Source organism: Takifugu rubripes, chromosome 11 (assembly GCF_901000725.2).
Source record: "Takifugu rubripes chromosome 11, fTakRub1.2, whole genome shotgun sequence".
NCBI classification, from domain to species: Eukaryota; Metazoa; Chordata; class Actinopteri; order Tetraodontiformes; family Tetraodontidae; genus Takifugu; species Takifugu rubripes.
The window spans coordinates 12,563,981-12,583,209 of NC_042295.1; the positions used below are offsets into that span (position 1 = coordinate 12,563,981).

At 44.3% G+C, this 19,229-nt stretch overlaps 2 protein-coding genes across 4 annotated transcripts in view; one reads left to right on the forward strand and one right to left on the reverse strand.

Moving 5' to 3' along the window:
- Positions 1-7,348, forward strand: part of frem2b (FRAS1 related extracellular matrix 2b) — a 34,400-nt gene extending 27,052 nt beyond the window's left edge. Inside the window, exons 12-24 of the mRNA XM_003968574.3 lie at positions 43-173; positions 284-439; positions 534-837; positions 1,016-1,147; positions 1,235-1,566; positions 3,330-3,522; positions 3,644-3,748; positions 3,880-4,007; positions 4,087-4,221; positions 4,311-4,437; positions 4,759-4,946; positions 5,026-5,172; positions 5,301-7,348. Of these exons, the coding sequence (XP_003968623.3) occupies positions 43-173; positions 284-439; positions 534-837; positions 1,016-1,147; positions 1,235-1,566; positions 3,330-3,522; positions 3,644-3,748; positions 3,880-4,007; positions 4,087-4,221; positions 4,311-4,437; positions 4,759-4,946; positions 5,026-5,172; positions 5,301-5,807 (2,585 nt within the window). The 3' untranslated portion in view covers positions 5,808-7,348. The remainder of the gene's footprint in view (positions 1-42; positions 174-283; positions 440-533; positions 838-1,015; positions 1,148-1,234; positions 1,567-3,329; positions 3,523-3,643; positions 3,749-3,879; positions 4,008-4,086; positions 4,222-4,310; positions 4,438-4,758; positions 4,947-5,025; positions 5,173-5,300) is intronic.
- Positions 7,349-7,765: 417 nt separating this feature from the next.
- On the reverse strand, positions 7,766-18,979 carry LOC101068244 (tripartite motif-containing protein 3-like). Of its 3 annotated transcripts, none has more exons than XM_011608597.2 (13): positions 18,827-18,979; positions 13,186-13,349; positions 12,559-12,799; positions 12,271-12,422; positions 12,017-12,197; positions 11,207-11,936; positions 11,018-11,121; positions 10,782-10,949; positions 10,514-10,682; positions 10,214-10,273; positions 9,892-9,962; positions 9,492-9,632; positions 7,766-9,407 (listed from the first exon to the last, which is right to left on the reverse strand). In XM_011608597.2, the coding sequence occupies exons 2-13, from the start codon at positions 13,329-13,331 to the stop codon at positions 9,255-9,257; spliced, it is 2,316 nt and encodes a 771-aa protein (XP_011606899.1). In that variant the 5' UTR covers positions 13,332-13,349; positions 18,827-18,979; the 3' UTR covers positions 7,766-9,254. The 3 variants fall into 3 exon arrangements, with proteins under 3 accessions (XP_011606899.1, XP_011606900.1, XP_003968624.2); XM_011608598.2 differs by lacking the exon at positions 18,827-18,979 and adding an exon at positions 14,578-15,027; XM_003968575.3 differs by lacking the exon at positions 10,214-10,273.
- Positions 18,980-19,229: the final 250 nt, after the last annotated feature.

Genomic DNA, 19,229 nt, shown 5'->3' on the forward strand with positions numbered 1-19,229 from the left:
GTCTTGAAATTTGCCTTGAAATACATGTCTATTTTGGCACAGAAATTGTCTTTAAGCAGGGTGACACAGAACACTACGTAGAGGTGGAGATTTTATATGACAGTCTCAGAGAAATGAGAGAGGCCTTCACCGTGCACCTGAAGCCCGATGAGAACATGGTTGCAGAAACAAAGGTGAAAATTGAGTCAAATTAGTGTTTCATTTAACTGTCAAATATGCAGCCGCCGGCAAAAAGGCAATTTATCCTCACCTAACAGACTTGCCTTTTCCTTTTCTTCAACAGATGAGCAAAGCTATTATCTATATTGAGGAGACCAACAGCATGGCAGATGTCACTTTCCCATCAGTGCCAATTGTGGTTTCTCTGCTGCACTATGATGAAATAGACAAGAACACAGACTCACTTCCTGTGGCTGGATATCCTGTTATCTGTGTGACTGTATGTCCCAGGGATTGTTTATTACAACCGTTTTAAGCATGCAAATACTGTTCAAGCAGAATCAATGAGTGTGAATCATTTTCCCTCTTTCTAGGCATGTAATCCTAAATACGCAGATTATGAAAAAACAGGCTCCATCTGCAAAAGCGAGAACATCAACAACACCCTAACGCGCTACCGTTGGATAGTCAGTGCCCCCGCCAGCCCTGACGGTGTCACCAGCCCCATGAGGGAAGTCGACTTCAATACTTTCTTCACTTCCTCCAAGCTCATCACCCTGGACTCCGTCTACTTTCAGGCTGGATCCAGAGTCCAGTGTGCAGCAAGGTGTGTGAACTCAAATGGGGATGAAGGTCTGGAGCTCAGTAGCCCAATAGTGTCCATCAGCATGGATGAGGGTGAGTTCAGCTCAGCTCTGCAGCTTTAAATGTTTCATACTCGTGGAATTGCTTCAGCATCATTCCCCATAATTCTCTTCTGCCACGGAGTTCTAATCTGCTCTGACAGGAAATCAAAACATTTTCTGCAGTGGGAGCCAAATTGTTTGATGTTTGTTGGGTTTTGCCTGGGTTGCAGGAGTTTGCCAGCCTCGTGTCACAGGCACCGTGGGGGCCGAGCCCTTCTCTGCCAAGCTGCGGTATACCGGAACAGAGAACACGGACTATCCCAACCTCATCAAAGTGACTGTCACAATGCCTCACATTGATGGTAAGAACGGCATGTCATCAACCGAGTGTGTAAACAGCTGTGTGATTTGTAACTGCCGATCTGAATAATGACTGCGCCTGCCCTCAGGTATGTTGCCTGTAGTTTCGACGCGGCCTCTGTCTAACTTTGAGCTGACGCTGAGCCCAGATGGTACCCGTGTTGGCAACCATCGCTGTTCCAATTTGTTGGATTATACTGAGGTTAAGACTCACCACGGCTTCCTCACCGACGCCACCAAAAACCCCGAGGTGATCGGCGAGACGGCTCCATACCAATATAGCGCTTCTCTCAGGGGATCCAGTGCACTGCGGTTCTACAGAAACCTAAATTTGGAGGCTTGTTTGTGGGAGTTCACCAGCTACTATGATATGTCTGAGCTGCTCAATGACTGCGGTGGGACCATCGGGACTGATGGACAGGTAAGCATCTCCACCTTTGAGCTTTGGTTCATCTCTTACCCACTCATGACATTTAAATTGTAATGGTAAGGCTAAAAAAGAGAGGACAGTCCTTATTCTGCACTATAGTTCCTCTCTCCCTGATTTTTGATTCCTCATCAATCATTTACAGACGTGTTGAGTTCCTTCCTTCCTACTTGGTTTAAAACGCTCGGTTGTTCATTATCATCTGTAGACCCACGTTAACCTCTGTAGCAATGACTAACCCGACATTCCACTTCCTTCAATTTGTCAAAGTGGCAACATAATAACTGTTTAACAAAAATCTCTCTTCGTCTCTGAGAACAGGTGCAAAAGTGGGTTCACAGTAGCAGAAGCAGCAAATGCGGCAGCACTTTTTGCAGTTAAAAGGAGTAGAATTCATGTCCTTAGATGCCTTGCACTCAAAATTTGCATTCACTTTGGAGACCCATACTTTGCAATTAATTAAGGTGTGAAGTCTTGGTTAAGAAGGTTGGAAGAGGACAGACAGGAAAACCTCTTTTCTTCCCTCTTTTATAAGTTAAACCCCAACCAGATTCACAAAGACTATATTGACTATTTATTCAAAATGTTCTAAAACTCATTGTTTTAAATTGTCAATTGTTTTATTCATGCCGTTGAGTTTAATAACAACGGTGCTAACAATCGTTCTCGGTGAGCTGAACTTAATGGCCTGTGGCTGCAGGATTTCTGCATGAATGAGGTGGTGACAAACATGTCTTGACAAGTAATCACACATCGGCTTTTAATACGATCCTCACCTTATAAAGGGCTGAGTGGTGAAGTCCATGTAAGAGTGCTTTATCAGAAATGTTCATCAAATATGCATTCTTATTAGGCTTATGTGTGGTCTGTCTGTCTGTCTGTCTGTCTGTCTGTCTGTCTGTCTGTCTGTCTGTCTGTCTGTCTGTCTGTCTGTCTGTCTGTCTGTCTGTCTGTCTGTCTGTCTGTCTATTAAATTCATTTAGTGAGAAAAAGACAAGCATCTTCTGCTAATAACATTTCCCTGTTGATATCACATTAAGGAGAAGTGACTTTGTAAGTTCATTTTGTTGCTATGGTAACTGCCCTAAAGATGGTATGTAGATGGACGATAGACTGAAACATTCGGGATTTTCAATTTTAGGATCTTCATGGCATAAAGGGACTGCATTTGTTTGTCGTGGATTGTGCCCTGTATAAGTGGGCAGAAAGTCCGAGCAGAGACAGCTTTGTGCAGGCTGGGACCAGTATCCTGTCACAGTGCATAGCCTCAGTGCCCGGCTTAACACCAGCACAGAAATCTATTTAGTCCCAGTAGAATGTGTCAAAAGGCAACTCTGCAAATCATTTGCTTGAGCGCTTAGCACCCAGAGGCACAAAGGCACGTCTCCACATGAGCACGGAACAGGCAGGCAGCACACGCAGGACCGGGGGAAGTGCAGATGCCTGAGAGAAGTCTCGCTTTCACCACTTGTGGTGTCCTTTGGGACAACTTTTTCCACATCATGGAGGAATTCTCTCTTTTCTGCGGTCGGACATCTACATCCTTAAATGTTCGGAAGATGAAAGAGGGCAATTTCTACAGCAACAGCAACATATCTCTGTATCTATACTTGTTATCTTTTTATCTATGCATTAACAATAATGACACATTTCACCACACATAAATTAATATGTCAGCACAATTGTATATTATTATCTGCAGAGGGGCTATGTACATGCAGTATGTTTCAGACTTTATCTCCACATCTACGCCGCAGGTGTTGAACCTGATCCAGTCTTACGTGACCCTGCGAGTCCCTCTCCATGTCTCCTACGTCTTTCACTCCCCTGTGGGGGCAGGAGGATGGCAACACTTTGATTTGCAGTCGGAGCTGAGGCTTACATTTGTGTACGACACTGCCATCTTATGGAGGGATGGTATCGGCAGCCCACCAGAGGCTGAACTCCAAGGCAAGAGTTGATTAGTGATTGTTGATTTAGAATATATAGTTTAGAAACACTGAAAAATATACCCTTATCATGGTGTTATATATCCGGGAGTAGCTGAATTAAGCTGTCTATGTATTCGCAGGTGCTCTGTACCCAACCAGCATGCGTATAAACGGTCAGGGAAGACTTGTGGTCAACTTCCGCACGGAGGCCCGATTCAGAGGCTTGTTTGTATCAACACATCCAGGTACAGTTTATAATGCATATTTCTATTAATATGTTTAGGTTAGGCAGTCGTTATTTCACAGTTTTAAAAAGTTGCGATTCCTTTCACTAATCACTATATACATGTATAACATACATGCATTTTGCTATCAGCTGCAGCACTCAGGTCAATGGTCATGTGTCCGGAACACTCGGGTTTGACCTTTAACCTCAGCCTTGTGAGGACTGAGCCCACCTATAACCAGCCCATTCAACAGTGGACGTTTGTCTCTGATTTTGCCGTGAGTGAAGCTTATTTTTGCCGTAGAAAAATAACAAATTGATTTCCATCCATTCTAAATGAATAGCTTAACCCCTCAGGTGCGTGACTACTCTGGCACATACACGGTGAAACTGCTGCCATGCACGTCCCCTCCAGGCCTGGAGTACACCATCCCTCCCGTCTGCAATCCCAGAGAGCCACTTACTTTCGACATGGACATCCGCTTTCAGCAGGTAAAGCTATATTTAGCTGCGCTCTTTGGAGGACTGTTGTAAATAAAGCAGTGTTTGGATGTGAGGTGTGTGTCTTCTTTGTGTTTTAGGTTAGCGATCCCGTCGCTACTGAGTTCAGTCTGAACACACAGATGATCTTACTGTCTAAAAGGATGCTCTGGCTCTCGGATGGCTCGATGGGCTTTGGACAGGAGAGTGACATGGCATTCTCGAAGGGTAAGAACCAATATTAGTGGAAACAGTCCTTGAAAGTAAAAAATAGATATATATTTGTGATGCAACTCTTTGTTTAGCAGATCCAAGGGGATGAAAAATAAATCTAATCTAGGCTTTGAGAGTCATCTTAATGACCGCCCTTTCCTAGGCTAAGCTCATTACATTATTGATGATTATTAGAGGGATTTGTTTCTTCCAGAAAGTTCTTCAAAGTGCATCAAAGCTGTTGTGATTGTGGCAAGCTGCGTAATAAGAGATTTAACAATTGCATCAGAAACGGGTCTGAAGCGTATGATGAAAACTGTGTTTCCCTTTCTGCAGGGGATACAGTTTATGGCCGAGTCATGGTGGATCCAGTGCAGAACCTGGGAGACTCATTTATTTGTAGCATAGAGAAAGTGTTTTTGTGCACTGGAACGGATGGATACGTTCCAAAATACAACCCCAGCAACTTTGAATTCGGCTGTCTGGCCGATGCTCCATCACTGCTATACAGATTTAAAATAATTGTAAGGAATAAAATTCTTTTCGTCATTTTGGTGGATTCGGCCCCAGACTCATGTTCTTTGATTCCCTCTCTTCTTCTAGGACAAGGCGCAGCCAGAAACCCAGGCAAGGTCATTCGGCAGTGTAGCCTTCAAAGCATTCCTGGCTGTGGATGATCCTGGTGCTTTAGCTCTCGTGAGACAGCCGGGCTCAGACGGCTTCAGAATGGACTCCTCCGCCCTGTTCCAGGTTAGTGAGCTGGAAATATCACGAGTGGTCTAAAAGAAAGACGATAGACGTGATGAAATCAAAAAGCAGAAAGTGGAAATGTCATGATCAAGATTCCTGCACAGTGGGTCAACTGTTGATCCTTGCAGGTGTCTGCGGGTAGAGAATGGTACATCCACACCATCTACACCGTGCGTTCCCGCGACAACGCCAACCGCGGCATCGGGAAAAGGAGCGTGGAGTACCACGCGATGAGCCGAGCCGCTGACATGCTTCCGAAGAACAGGCCTCGCCCCAGAAGATCGGCCAATGATGTGCCAGACATAGTAGAGGATATCGGGGTGGATAACAATCGCGGGACCAACATCCTCCACATCGCGCTGGACCGCAGCAGCCAGCGGAAGACAAGTCCTGAGGCTGGGATCTTCACCAAAGGGGTCATCCCCCGGGAGCTCAACCAGAGGGACAACAGCGATGAGAGTCTCGTGTTGATCATTGGCCTCTTTGTCGGACTCCTCCTCACGGTGCTCCTCATCATCGTGGTGGTGGTCCTCCTCCGGTCGAAGCGAGAGAAGAAAGGGGCACCCAAAAAGTCCAGCAGCGGAGAGCCCATGGTGACGGGGGGCCTCAGTAACAGTGACAGTTCAGAGGTCTAACAAACAGACTGCAATCTGAGAGGTTTGGTCAATATTTTTTTCTTTTGTAAGTGCCTCATACTTTAGATGAAAGCCCAAGATTGTGAGTGGAACAACACGAACTTTAAGAGCTTTGATTCCCTCTACTTGAAAAACTGTTCCGCGGGGTTTCCATGGCAACAGGAAGTACCCTGGACACTCGGAGATTAATTTTGTCAGCATCTGTTTCAAGGCACTTGTCCGGTTCTCAGCATTCATGTATTCATTTGCTTTTGCTGCTCATGATCCCAAAAAGGTGCTTTCGAAGATGCCTTCATACTTGAACGGCGTTTGGTGTGAACGTGCAGAGAAGCTCGTGCTGATTGTTTTTTGTTCGTTTTTCTACTGCTGTGCTCTTTGTATTTGATTTAGAAGCCGCATGTTATGTTTCTTAACGTTTCTTTTATCAGTTTGATCAGTGAAAGATTCCGTTCTGCTCATCATGTTGCATGAATCCAGTTTTGTAGTTAACACTGTTTGCTCATAAAAAGGGTCCATTTGAATGGTAAATGTAATGCCTCGATGCCTTGTTTCAACCTTGTTTTGCGTTGTTAAATACAGGCCTAAGGAGGTTTTCGAAAAAACCCGAAGCACTGCATTAGAGACTGCGTTACTGATTTACAGACAGCTGGTCTGCGATGTACAGTGTTGTATAGTAGCACTTCTACATTAGATTTCAACAGGAACTCCTTTTGACATTTAGAACAACAGGTAAACTGAAGTTGTCAGTGTTGACTACTGCATCTCTGTATAAATAGTTCAAAGCAGTCTCATGACAGGACTGTGTATTTATCATCTTGTTAATCCTTTAAATGTCAAACCAATGAGTAGATTTAAAAGGGATGGCACTTTTAAACAAACAAACAAACAAATCCGCAATCATTGTCTTTATACAGAGCTCATTATTTCATTAGTTTTAAATGTATTTATTTATTTCCTTCACAGTGTGCACATTATTAAACAGCTATAATCTCCAAGAGCTTTCATTTCCTGTATTCACATGTGCTGTAATCTCATTACCTCATATAACTGTGTTCTGATGAGCAACATTATAATCGCTACGTTAAAGTGTCGGGTTTATTTCGTGATTTCTGTTGAAGTGGAAAATAATTCTATGCAACCGGCGACATCAAACTGTCACAAGATGTTTACTCCAAGTCGGATTTTGTTGGTGCGGAATTTGCTTTGCTGATCTACTTTCAACGCCGTACTGCTGTTTTGTGAGTCTTTGCTTTAACTCCAAAAGTTTGGGTTCATTCTGGGCTTTTTCAGGCACGTGTGTAGGTACGTATATGTGTGTTTGTATGTCTGTATTTTTATCATAAATTTGCCATTTGGATGTCTTTGGGGGTTGGTTATTGTTAAAATCACAGCTGTAAACCATTTTCTAAATAATATTACCATCATCGGGACTGTCTCTGTAAACTTGGACACAGTCAAATCTCTGTACAAATTCTCACATCTTCTCTTCCAAGAGTTTGAATAAAACTAATTACCCATCAGCCTTTGTGCATAGTACTGTAGCCTTGTCTTGTCTCCTTAACTGCTTTATCCCTATCAGGGTCATGGGGAGGGTACACAATGTGCAAAGATTCTTCACAGGGCATTTGCGGATTCGTTTCTCTGCTCAAAGGTACCTCAGCAGTGTTCTGACACCTTCCCCTACTACTGGGACACCCTCCATGTTTTGTCTGCACTGGAGCTCCAACTGACAACCTTCCGATTCTCAGCCCACCACCCTCAGTCTGTAGCATCAGCGTTAATTTATGCCTCTTCTACAGATATTTTTAGGTAAATTATTAGTTTTGAAACTTAAATATGTGATCCAAGTCAGCCCAACCACTGGTGCTCCACTGATGCCCCAAATCACCATCAATCAAGACATCAAACAAATTTTAAAAAGCAAAAAAATGAGTCAACAGAGGGAAAAAAAACAGAAACCCAGTAAACCATGTGCTTTTATTACCAGTGCATATTCAACAAAACTGACTGTTGGTGTGACCATGAAATGCTTTAAAAAGTCTTAAAGAAGACTCCTGTTTGGCAGCGAAGGTGGAGAAGACAAACGAGAGCGGTGCATGAAAAACAGCAGCTTCGAGGTGGCCGACTTCACCAATGGAATCGATCCACATTCAGCCCAGAAACCCTTTAACTGGTGAATGTGGACGTTTAAAAGAACGCTAAGGGTCATTACATCGGCCCAGGAAGTTGCTGTCCCTCTACCCCTATGTATCCCCCCCCCCCCCCCCCCCTGCAGCTGTGACTTTACACACGCATGTACACCAGGGGGGGCGTTCTAGTGTTACAGGTTTGTCCACATTAAGGCAGAATGCAGGATGTGTTTTGCGAGTTAGTTACAGCGAAATCATAGGCATGTGTATTCAACGGCACAGATGAGATCGTTAATAATTCCCATAAAATAAGTTCTGTGTAACCACATGAAACACAAAAGCAACAACAGAATTGATGGTCCAGACAGTCTTCTGAGAAATCTACTCTAACCCAAACTAATATCCGGAGTTATTTTATGATCTGTATGGGATGTATTGGCTGTATTTCCTGAGAAATAATTCTTTGTAGCTTGTACCGGTTAGCTCGATGTGGGTGAGAGTGAATTTGGCTCCAAGTATTATTTCCCAATGGAGAGAATATTAAGCTTGGAGCTTTAAAAGAAGAGAAAATAATTTGCAAAGGCTGAAGTACATAAAAGAAAAATAAATTAGCGTTTTAAAAATGTTGCCTATTTCAGATTATTGTGCTGCTTACATTAAGAATAAATATGACACTCTTTGTCTTTTAGGCATGTGCTGGATAAGTGTAAAATGCAGCTGCCATACTTTCCCCCCAAATTAAGGAATCCTTGAATGCTGCTCTTGGAATAGTCAAATGGCTGTTTTAAATCATAGTAAGTACATACCAAGTGATCTATACACAATATACAATTATGTACATACATAACATTCAGTAAATAGTGTCGACATCTGTGTTGGTGTCAGTACATGAGAGGTTTTACATTTCCTAGCTGCAGAAGCATTGCACATCATTTCACTGAAAGCATTGACTAATTCATGAGGAAAATCAAGGGATAGGTACATTGTGGTGTGGCTTAGGAATTAAGATACAGTATACATGCATTTAGACACATTATGGCTCCTCAGTCTATCCCCATCCAGAATTAACTATTTTATTCCATCAACAGACTCAAAAACTAGTCCCCAGTGTCCAATAGTCTTGTTCCCAAAATTGCTACAGTACCCAACTCTGAAATAACCACTCGATGCACATTTTGAAGGTGTTAAAATTGACTTTAGACACTGTCTCATCCAGGAGATTAGCTTGTGTGCACATTGAAAGGCTGTATTGGAAAGTTCTCTGCACCCTGTGGAATCCATCAGTTGTCGCAGCGGTGAAGGTGGCTGCTTCAAACCTCTACTGCAGGTAGCGGTACACTTTGAAGCAGTGATTTCCCGAGTCTGCCACTGCCACGTGACCATCGGCTGTAAGGGCCAGCCCCTGCGGTCCATAAAGAGGGTCTGCTGACGTGTTGATGTAGGACAGGAAGGAACCAGAGCTGTCGAACACCTTTCCACATGGCACAGATAACAGTGTTAGTCGAGTGAGAACTGTAGCTCTAAAAGATGCTCAGTTTAGTTTTCTGGAGCTAACCTGAATCCGGCTGTTGCCCCAGTCGGCAACAATGATATTTCCATTGGTGTCCACGGCCACGCCCGTTGGAGCGTTGAACTGGCCATTACCCTCTCCGTGGGAGCCAAACTTAAACAGGAACTCCCCGTCTGCGTTGTACACCTGCAGGAAAGATTAAACAGGAAAAATAAATGACCAATTACCTGTTTGTCACACAGAAACTGTTTCTGTGACAGGAAAAACTATTATTCTTAAACAACAGGAAACTCCTTTTTAATAAGTGTAATAGTTTCTGCATAACGCCATTCAATAAAAACCCAATATATCATTTTAGACCTGCAAATTGGTTTGCTAATTAAGATGTTTCAGCGCAGCTTTAGCATCTTAAAAAATGTATGCACAAAGTTTCTGCCAGCCCCACCTTGACCGAGTGGTTGTGGAAGTCTGTGACCACGATTTCATTTTTGTTATTCACAGCCACAAAGTGTGGACCTGGGATCAGCAGAGGAGACAAAAAAGGAGGGAGAGAGAGAGGAAAGATGAGTCATCCCGTATTTTTCGCTGCACAACAGGAAGTACCACGCTATTTTTGGGCTGGACTGAAAAATGCACAACACGGCGGTGACAGAGAGACTCCTTGATGTGGGAGGGCGTGCGAGATAAGACAGAAGCTGAAGTGTGTGGAGAGGAGGAGGAAAAAAGAACAAGGACTTGTCACACTCACGGGGGAAACATTTACTTACTGAAGGCAGGGCCAGATTTACTAAGCTTTTGTTCCAGTGCAATGTTTGCACCGCTCTTTTCTACGAGAAAAGAAAAGTTCCAAGTGAGAGATGATAGGATGAGTTTCAGAGCTGCGTCTGTGCAACAAACGATGCACATGGAAGCATTCCACATTTACTGAGTGACAGTCAAAGGCAGGAAGACCGTACACATCTTCGTGCATTAGTCGGTAAACGGAAGGTTTAGGAGCGTGCTGACCAAAATAAATCAATGTTCCCGTAAATAATTCATTAATGGAATAAAATCGCCAGTTTAGATACCTGCAAAGTGTCTGTCGGACGTTCCTCTGGCTCCAAACTTTGTCACCAGCTTCCCGTTGGACTGGAAGATGAAGACGCAGCAGGCCTTGTTGTCGGCGGTGATGATGTGTCCGTTCTTATCAACAGCCACACCTTTAGGTCCCATCAGTCGTCCAGCACCAATCTTGTTCTGAGGTGGTCGGAGGGTTGAGAGGCTGATGCGTCACTCAGAAACTCCAGATTTTCATTTCAAATTTTTTTTAAAAATTACTCCCTGAAAAAAGGTCACCTTGAACTTGCCGTCGGAGGAGAAAATGCTAATCCATCTGTTGTCGTAATCGGCCACGATGATGTCACCATTCATGTCTACCGTGACCCCTGTGGGACGCTGCAGCTGCCCTGGTGAACGACCTCTGACCCCGAACCTCATTTTAAACTGGCCGTCATTTGAAAATACCTAAGACAGAGAGGTGATTGATCCAAATGGTGTGAGGTTTAATCACAGCGGAGCAGCAGGGCACTCACCTGTATGCACTGGTTGTTGCTGTCTGCCACAACAATTCGTCCATTGCTGGATGCTGAGATGCCTTGTATGTTAGTGAATTCTCCTTTGTCTCGTCCTCGTGTCCCTGTTGGGTCAATAGGACATCACGACACGTGTCTCAGGCAGCATGCAGCACACTGACCAGCAGAACTGGCTATTTAATTACGTACCAACTCTGTAAATGAGCTCGTCCTCGATGGGGTTCTCCTTCTTCTTGGTGGTGCTGTACATGCTGGAGGGCCTTCGCACGGCCTTCTGCCGAACGTGACCTCCTCCCCCGCTCGGGGACTTCACCCTCCTCTTCACATCATCAGGTGACTGGAGCACATCTGAGGGTTTGACGGCGCGCAAACGGAACGGGCTTCCCCTCACGGGCTGCTCATACAGCAGCAAAGAGAAGGTAAATTCTCCCTCCGAGCGGACCGTGTAGCCCACCTCATAGGTGCCGTTCTTGTTGTCCACCACTTCAGCTTCGGTGCAGGTTCCGTCCGCGGAGAGGATCTCCGCCCTGAGCGCAGCGTTGCCCGTCTTCACCAGTTCTCCAGCCTTGTCTTTAGTTGTGACAGTGACAGTGGTGTGCTGGTTGACCAGTGCGTGTCGCAGGCCTTCGCCGGTGGCAACACTTGTGTGGCCCACTGCTCCTGTCGTGATCAGGACTCCGAGGTTCTGGATGGAGCGCCGCAGTCCGTCGGTCTCAACCTGGCATTCCAGATGTCCGTTTTCATGGGGATGTTCGGGGAAGCTGTGTCGTGCCAGAGCACTGACCCGCTCGCCCATTTGTTTCTGGACCAGTAGGACCTCAGTGGCGCTGCCGTGGCTCAGGGCCTGTTCTGTGAAGTTGCAGCTACTCTGAATGTTCTCTTTGCCCTGAAGCAAAGTGCTCAGCTGATCTTGAAGCACCTACAAATGTCCAAAGAAGCAGACAGTGGTGTCACATCCCATCAGAAATGTACAGCGTCTCATGTAGAAGACCCTCTGACCTTCTGCTTGGTGTTGCAGATGTTTTCCACCTCAGTAATGAGAGCAGTCTTGCGTTGGTGTAAGGCCTTCTCCAGCTCATCAAATGTATGACTGATTTCTGTTACTGCCTGGTTTTTCCGCTCTGTGAGCTGCTTCGAGATCTCATTTACAAGCTCAATGGCTGCTGTGAGCTGAGGTAATCTGTCAAAGCCAAACAATGTTAGAATTCTTGTATTTACAATATTTCTCAATTCAGCCGTGTATTTCTTTATACCTGTTGCGCACAGTGTCCAGCTGGTTTTTCAGGACTGATTTGTGCTGTTCCAGCACATCTCGAAGCGGAACCGTCACGTGTTCCCTGTGTTCTCCTTCTGTGCATTCCAGACACATCGCTGTTTCACATGACTCGCAGTAAAATTCCATCACCTGCAGGTGGCGCCGTGGAGCAACACACGACAGACATGCATAAAAATGTTGGTAAAATTGGTCTCGAAGTTAAAAAAAATAGTTGGACGCTGGATGTATTAAATGCGATCTGCTATGTGCTACACACCACTCCTACCTTGCCTTCGTGGTTGGGGCAGGAGAGGGGCTGACATGCCGTGGCTGCACTGGCAGATTCCAAAACATTGCAGGCTTCAGGTCGGCTGCACTCCGGGTCTCTCTGTAACACCTCCATCAGATTTGTTATGAAGAAATTGTTCTGCAGTGCCGCCACACCCTTTTCAGGCAAGATGGAGGTCTGTCTACATACTGGGCAGGACAAAGTCAAAGACTGTGGGGGGATGTAGTTTTGTAGACACCTACACACAAAGACAAAGGTAAAACATATATTACTGAATAAATAACAGTTGTTATCGAACGTAAATGATTTTAGTTTGAACTATCCTAAGTGGGTGTGGTCGAGCTGTGGAAACCACTGCTTGTTTCCACTGTGCTGAGCTGTCTGTCATGGTTTAACTCGTAGTAGATATCTAGCAGATATCTAATGTCACACAATACGTAAAATATAAAAATGCTCTAATTCATCAACACCTCAAATGTACTCTTAACATTATTATTATCCTCTGCTAGCCTTTATTACCTGCCAGTCTTAAACCTATTAAAGGTTATTTAACAGTCAAGGCAGACTGTAAAGCATTATTAAGAACAATAACTGAAAGATAATATATAATTGTTGACAGCTTACTTCTCACAGAAGGTGTGCAGACAGGGCAGGACCTTGGGGTTGTGATAATGGTCCAAACAAATGCTGCAGACCAGAAACTGCTTGTCTATCTGCCTGACCACTGGGCTGCTGCTGGTGGACTCACGCTTAGCCATGGTGGCGGACATTCACGGGGACCGTTTAACCTGTGTGGGCAAGACAACCAAAACAGGAGACACCTTTAGGAACAGTCACAGCGCGCCCTCTTTTGGAAAAATTAATCACCCCATCTGAGTAGTAGTAAAGAAAAAAATCACTCAAACTGGGTGTTAAATTATGTGTTTACTATGGTGTCTTGTTTACTGTCTTTTCAGTTGTATTGTTTCCAATACCAGATGAGTGAATCCCTACTGGCTCAGTAATCAGATGGAAGTCGGTGTTACTTCTAACACTGGGTCACAGATAGATTATCTCCGTGTGCCAGTGACATGTACATCTGTTATATTGTACATAAGAACTTAAAGGATGAGATGAGCACAATTTAACAAGGCTTGCACAACCCACTTCAGTCTGCACGTTACATATGTTCGAGGCTCCACATCCATAAGGTCTCTCTTGTTTGTACAATTAAAGCTAATTTCAGGAAAATAGAATACAGTGTTTTGTGCGTTCAGCCCGCAGTGTTCTTGAAGACCAGAACCATCGCAGATTTGACACAGCGTGCAACAATGTAGTGAGAGAGTGACAGCACTATCAAAGAACTCTTGTATTTTCAATTCATTTCATATGCTGACATGAGGGTTGCATCCCACCCAATAAAAACTTTTGAAATGCATTATGCTTGTCTTAAAATCAGGCATTAAAACAGATATTCCATGGGGGATTAACCTACTTGCAGGAAAATCCAAGAGTTCTGCCACACTGAAATAAGGCCTTTGTAAGAAGAATTGCAGGACAACACAGCACATCACGACATGCTCAAATTTGGAAATGCATAAAACTGTGAAATGTTATTACAGTTAGTCAAAACACTGGCGTCACAAAGCTGCTACCATGTGCCGAGAGTGAGCATGTGGACCTTTGACCTATCACTGAGACATTTTAGCAAGTCAGAAAAAAACCCAAAACTAACTCTTATAACTCTTGTTGACTTTTGCAGAGGTTGGCAAGCACAGATGCTGAACAATCACAGAAGCATAAACATTTACACTTTACATTCTTTATGTCATAACCGGCCCTGCAAAAGGTCATTGACATGCTTTAATAAGGTACATAAAACACCTACACACTGTATATAAACATTGACCACTGAAAGAATGTTAGGTTCAATAGAAAAATCACTATTTAGTCTGACTTTTAGAGCAGTAATGAGTAAAAGCCATTTTTCTTATTAATTATTGCCTAGAACACACCCTCCAAGCCCTGGTAACTCACCCATCACCTCATTGTGCGTCAAAGCCGTCTGTAATATTTATCAGCCTCGCCTCATCCTTCCTCCACTAGTTCAGCAACAGTATTTCCTCCTTGGGTGTTTCATTTAAGCAGCAGAGCTCTCCGAGCCTGGCGCAGGACTGGGCTAACATTAGGCCGCATTCAGCTGTAAGCAGTATACTGATATATCAAACTGGGCCCCTTTATGTCTTAACTTCCAAGGAAGAAAGGGGAAGTTTTAATAAGGCCACTCCCCAAATTCCTGCCAGAGCTTTCCCTTGACTCCCAGCTGCCTGAGTTCAGGCTCCACCTGTCTGCCTCAGTGGGGAGATCGGGGTGAAACTCGCGGCAAAATGTCGGTCTCACATGAGTGAACACGGCTCCAAAGCAGCTGTCCCTTTCTGAACCAGCACATGGCTCTATCAGCTCCATTATAGTTCCGCTCAGCTCGGCTCCCGGCCCACATCTTCTTCCCTCCCACCCTCTTCATTCTTTAGTTTGACATTTTTCTCATATTTTTCTGCCTTTGCCACAAAAATGCTTCAGCCCTGACCAGATCCACAGACATTTGCTCCAGGCAGGGCTTATTGTAGCCTCTTCCTAGTGTTTACACAGCCTACTAAAGTCCTATTACTGTCCACACATTCAACCCTTTGCCCTCTCCCCCCTCCCCTGGCTACTCTCAGAAGCCCTTCCTGCCGAGGGCTGTCTTCCCGTCTCATGAGCTGCAGCAGCTGAATGGTGACATCAGGAGGAAGGCTGAGGAGCCAAAGCCCTCAGGGCTCCTCCCCTGTGGTGACTGGGCACCGCCTTTAGGGTCATAACAACCCCCACCTCCACCACCACCTTCCCTCCACGTCCTCCCATTCAGTCCATAACACCCCCCCCCCCAATCCCCCCACTGTGAGATCCTGCTTTCAAAACAACATCTTCCTGAGAGTAAACCTGACATTTAGAGGAGCAGGAAAAGGATGCTCTTCAGGGCTCTTCATGACCAGCACTTCTATCACATGAGGTCATTCAGTGACTTTTTTTAAAATAAAATTCTATTCTCTCTCTGGAACATGTGACCTGCAGGACACCCAACAACTATATTTGTGAATTCGGCATTACTGCCACTCTCACCCTGATCTTCAGTTAAGTGGATTAATGTCCTTGTGCAGGATCACTTACTGTCTGCCATCTGGATTACAGTTTCTCTCACACTGTAATGACCCCATCCCACCCAGTCATCTTGGTTCTGAATCAAAACACACACTGCACATGCACAATGCACGTTATTCTGACCCGGCACGCGACTTGTGTAGATTAATGACGGTCCGGACCAGACACTGGGGAGGAATTTAAAGTGCACTGTTGCTGTTCTAGTTCTACTGGTGCATTAAATTATTATCTGTCATCCCTAATAAAAGACTCATTAATTAGGATCACTATGGTGCTTTTCACTACCATCACAATTGAAATGATACATGCATAATTGGATACAGTTTGCATTATGAGAGCTTGGTTAAGGTCACCCAAAAGAGGCTAGATTGGAATTTATAAATCAGAAATTGGCCATAAACTGGCATGACTCACCTATTTATATTTACTAGATATTTCTTTTAGTTGTTTGGTTTTCTGATATTCTTATTTTTGCTGATACGGTGCCGTGGAAACATTTTAGGCAGGTGCATAAATGCTGTGGAAGATGGTTTGATGTCACACACATGGTCACACACTATGGCAAGACCGAGCACAGTAACAAGACAGGAGGTAGTTAGACTGCATCAGAAATGTCTCTCCCAGACACTTCAAAGCAGACTGTGGTGTTTCAAGCTCTTTTTAAAAAAAGGCACAAAGAATCGTGCAGCACTTAGGATCGTAGCCGCGGTGGTCGGCCATAGAAACGTAGCGCAGCAGATGAAAAGCACATCAAGCTTATTTCCCTTCGAAATCAGATGTCCAGCAGTTTCACCAGCTCAGAACTAACAGAAAGCAGTGGGACCCCGATTCGCCCATCTTCTGTCCGGAGAAGTTTGGCCAGACAGGTCTTCATGGAAGAGGCCTTGTTTCCATGTCGGAGTTTGTGGTTTCTTTGTGTTTGTCTGGATGCCGCTGATGCAGTATAACCACCTCCTGTCTTGTTTTTGTGCTCAGGCTCGCTATAGTGTGTGACACTGACATGAAACTGTCTTCCTTTACACACCCGCTGAAAACCTTTGCATGGCCATGTGTATGCACAAAGAGAAGACTTTATTTCATTATCAGAGGAATCTTGATTTTGAAACAAAAACATTACAATGGGAGGACTGTTTTAGGGTTTTGCATGGGCAGATATATGCAAGTCAGATATCTGATACCATCAAATTGTGTCCGGGGAAACTAAAGAACATTAGCGGTTGTGCGACCTAAACATCAGCCTTTGTCTGCAGACACACATGACCAATCATGACCAATCAGAGCCAACTCTTCAGCACTGAGGAGAGGAAAAACATGCCCACGTCATGTCAGGTAGAGTAATCAAAGCCAATGAATCAACAGTGACACAAAAACGGAGTCAGCAGACGAGCGCGCAATCCTGAAGATTAACAAAGACAATAAAGCCCAAAGTCTGCATGTCTGCAGATTTTATAAAAGGTCAACCAAAAGGCGGGGAGCACGCAGAGGGGCTGAGGCCCCACTGACAATCATTCAGAGCCCTCTAATACGTAATAATACTGCTTTACACTAAAGATCAGAAGTTCATTTAGGTATAAATAATATGAATATGTGCAAACTAAAAAAAGTTATCCTCCATCACATCATAGTGGAAATTTTGAACATGTTGCTTTCATACTTTAATGATTTTCTGTTGAGAAAATGGAATTCGTAGTTTCCATACATGTGTTTAATCATTAGACTGTCATGCACATTCTGCATGTTATACACATGCATCCACATGTTGATTTAGCTTGATATACATTATACATATACAAGTTGATGAAGATATCTAGAAATGAAAATAAGAGTTAATGAAATTGCTGAGGATTTAGGGAGGAAAGAAATCCGTACTTTAAATTTCATCTACTGAAAATCTAAAAAATAAAATTATTATTATCAAGACATAGGTTTAATACATAATTAAATAATACTACAATCTTTTCAAATGAAAATAATGCATCCAATTATTGTCTATGGCTCCTCCTTACATTACACAAGTGAGATGTAACCTGAAGATGTACATCATTAAAATAAAGATATGTATATACTGCAGACCAATTATGGCCAACTGTCAGTACACAAACAGATTTATTTAGATGAATCTGTGACTGTTTTAAAGGAAATCAGTCATTTGCAAGCATAAATTAGAGGGGGTTTATTAGCAGCCTGCCTTTTGACCATCTTTATTTATAAAGATTTACAGAGCAAAGGGATGATTATAAAGAATCCAACCTCATAGCAAACTAAAGTCTTGGCCGGTAATGGCCCCGAGGCTCAGCATCCGGCTCCGTCTGCAGCCTCCTTGTGTGACAGTGCAGGCAGCCAGAAGAGCACAACCAGCACGACCCTTCAGCTGCCCTCTTTGCCAACATGTGACTCCTGGGATAATTGAGACGCTGATGAGCCATTCCTCACAGCACAACACTAATCAATGAGGGGCCATCTGCTCCCACTGTAGGCCCCCCCGTTATGAAAATGATGCGCTGGCTCCCAGCATTGCTGCAGTCCAGTGCAACACAAGGCGTCGCACAATGACATAAGCAAACAACGTGCTGATTCACATGTGGCTCACATCGACTCCCTCCAATTCCCCCCCATACAAATTCAAATCACAAAACCAGTGGACGATCTCTAATCCCCCACACAAAAGAGGATGCACGCCTGAACACAAAGCCCAGCCCTAAAACTGCAGCAGAGATGCCCACCTGCTTCAGAGCCAGCAGCCAGGGCCGCTGAGGACATAAAATGGAGAAGTGTGTGGGTAGGATGAGGAAGCAATAATCAGAGCAGATGGGAGGTTCGGTGCAACAGTTACAACAACCACAGGCTGAATCTTCTCATTTTCTGTTTTACATGAGAAAATAAAGATGGAATTCATCACAACAGAGTAAATGGTGAAAAATAATGATGCTCGCTCCAGTGACTGCCAAATCATAGATGCTTAATGATATGAAGTAATCAATAATTGATCTGCTCTCACTCCAGTTGTCTTAGTGAGGACAGAATTAATGGAACACAACGTGAGGAAGGAATGCTATAACATCAATGCGAATGCTGAGACTGTACTCACAGGAATTCCCAGCAGGAGGGAGAGGAGTGTCAACATTGCAAGCCATGGAGAACGCTTCCCATTGTCGGGGACCCAGTCCCGCACACCAAATCCAGACAGGGCGACAGAAAGAAAAGGGCAGAGTCTGTCTGGTGGAAGAAGAGGACAGTAAGGAAGCAGAGAAGGGAAAGGAGCAGACTCAGGGAGTGGCTTACACGCAGCATTGGTCAGACGGTGGATGGGAGGAGCTGAAGAATCCAATAACATTGGGAGGGGGCAGGGAATATGCTAAGCAGTGGAAACCTCAGGAACCAGACATTCAGCCTGCCTGGTGCAAAGGGGTTTGGCTCCCTTATAGATACCACCCAGTGCCCTTAAAACGACAATGGATTGGTTTATTACCTCCAGTGTTTGATTGTAAAGA

What these genes read in the sequence shown, in the direction of transcription:
- LOC101068244 (XM_011608597.2), bottom strand. Translation starts at nt 13,331, where the DNA reads ATGTCCGCCACCATGGCTAAGCGTGAGTCCACCAGCAGCAGCCCAGTG. An exon ending in GCAACAACCAGTGCATACAG is followed by an intron (nt 10,950 to 11,017) that starts GTGAGTGCCCTG and finishes TCTCTGTCTTAG; the next exon opens with GTATTTTCAAATGACGGCCA. An exon ending in GTCCGACAGACACTTTGCAG is followed by an intron (nt 10,274 to 10,513) that starts GTATCTAAACTG and finishes CTTTTCTCGTAG; the next exon opens with AAAAGAGCGGTGCAAACATT.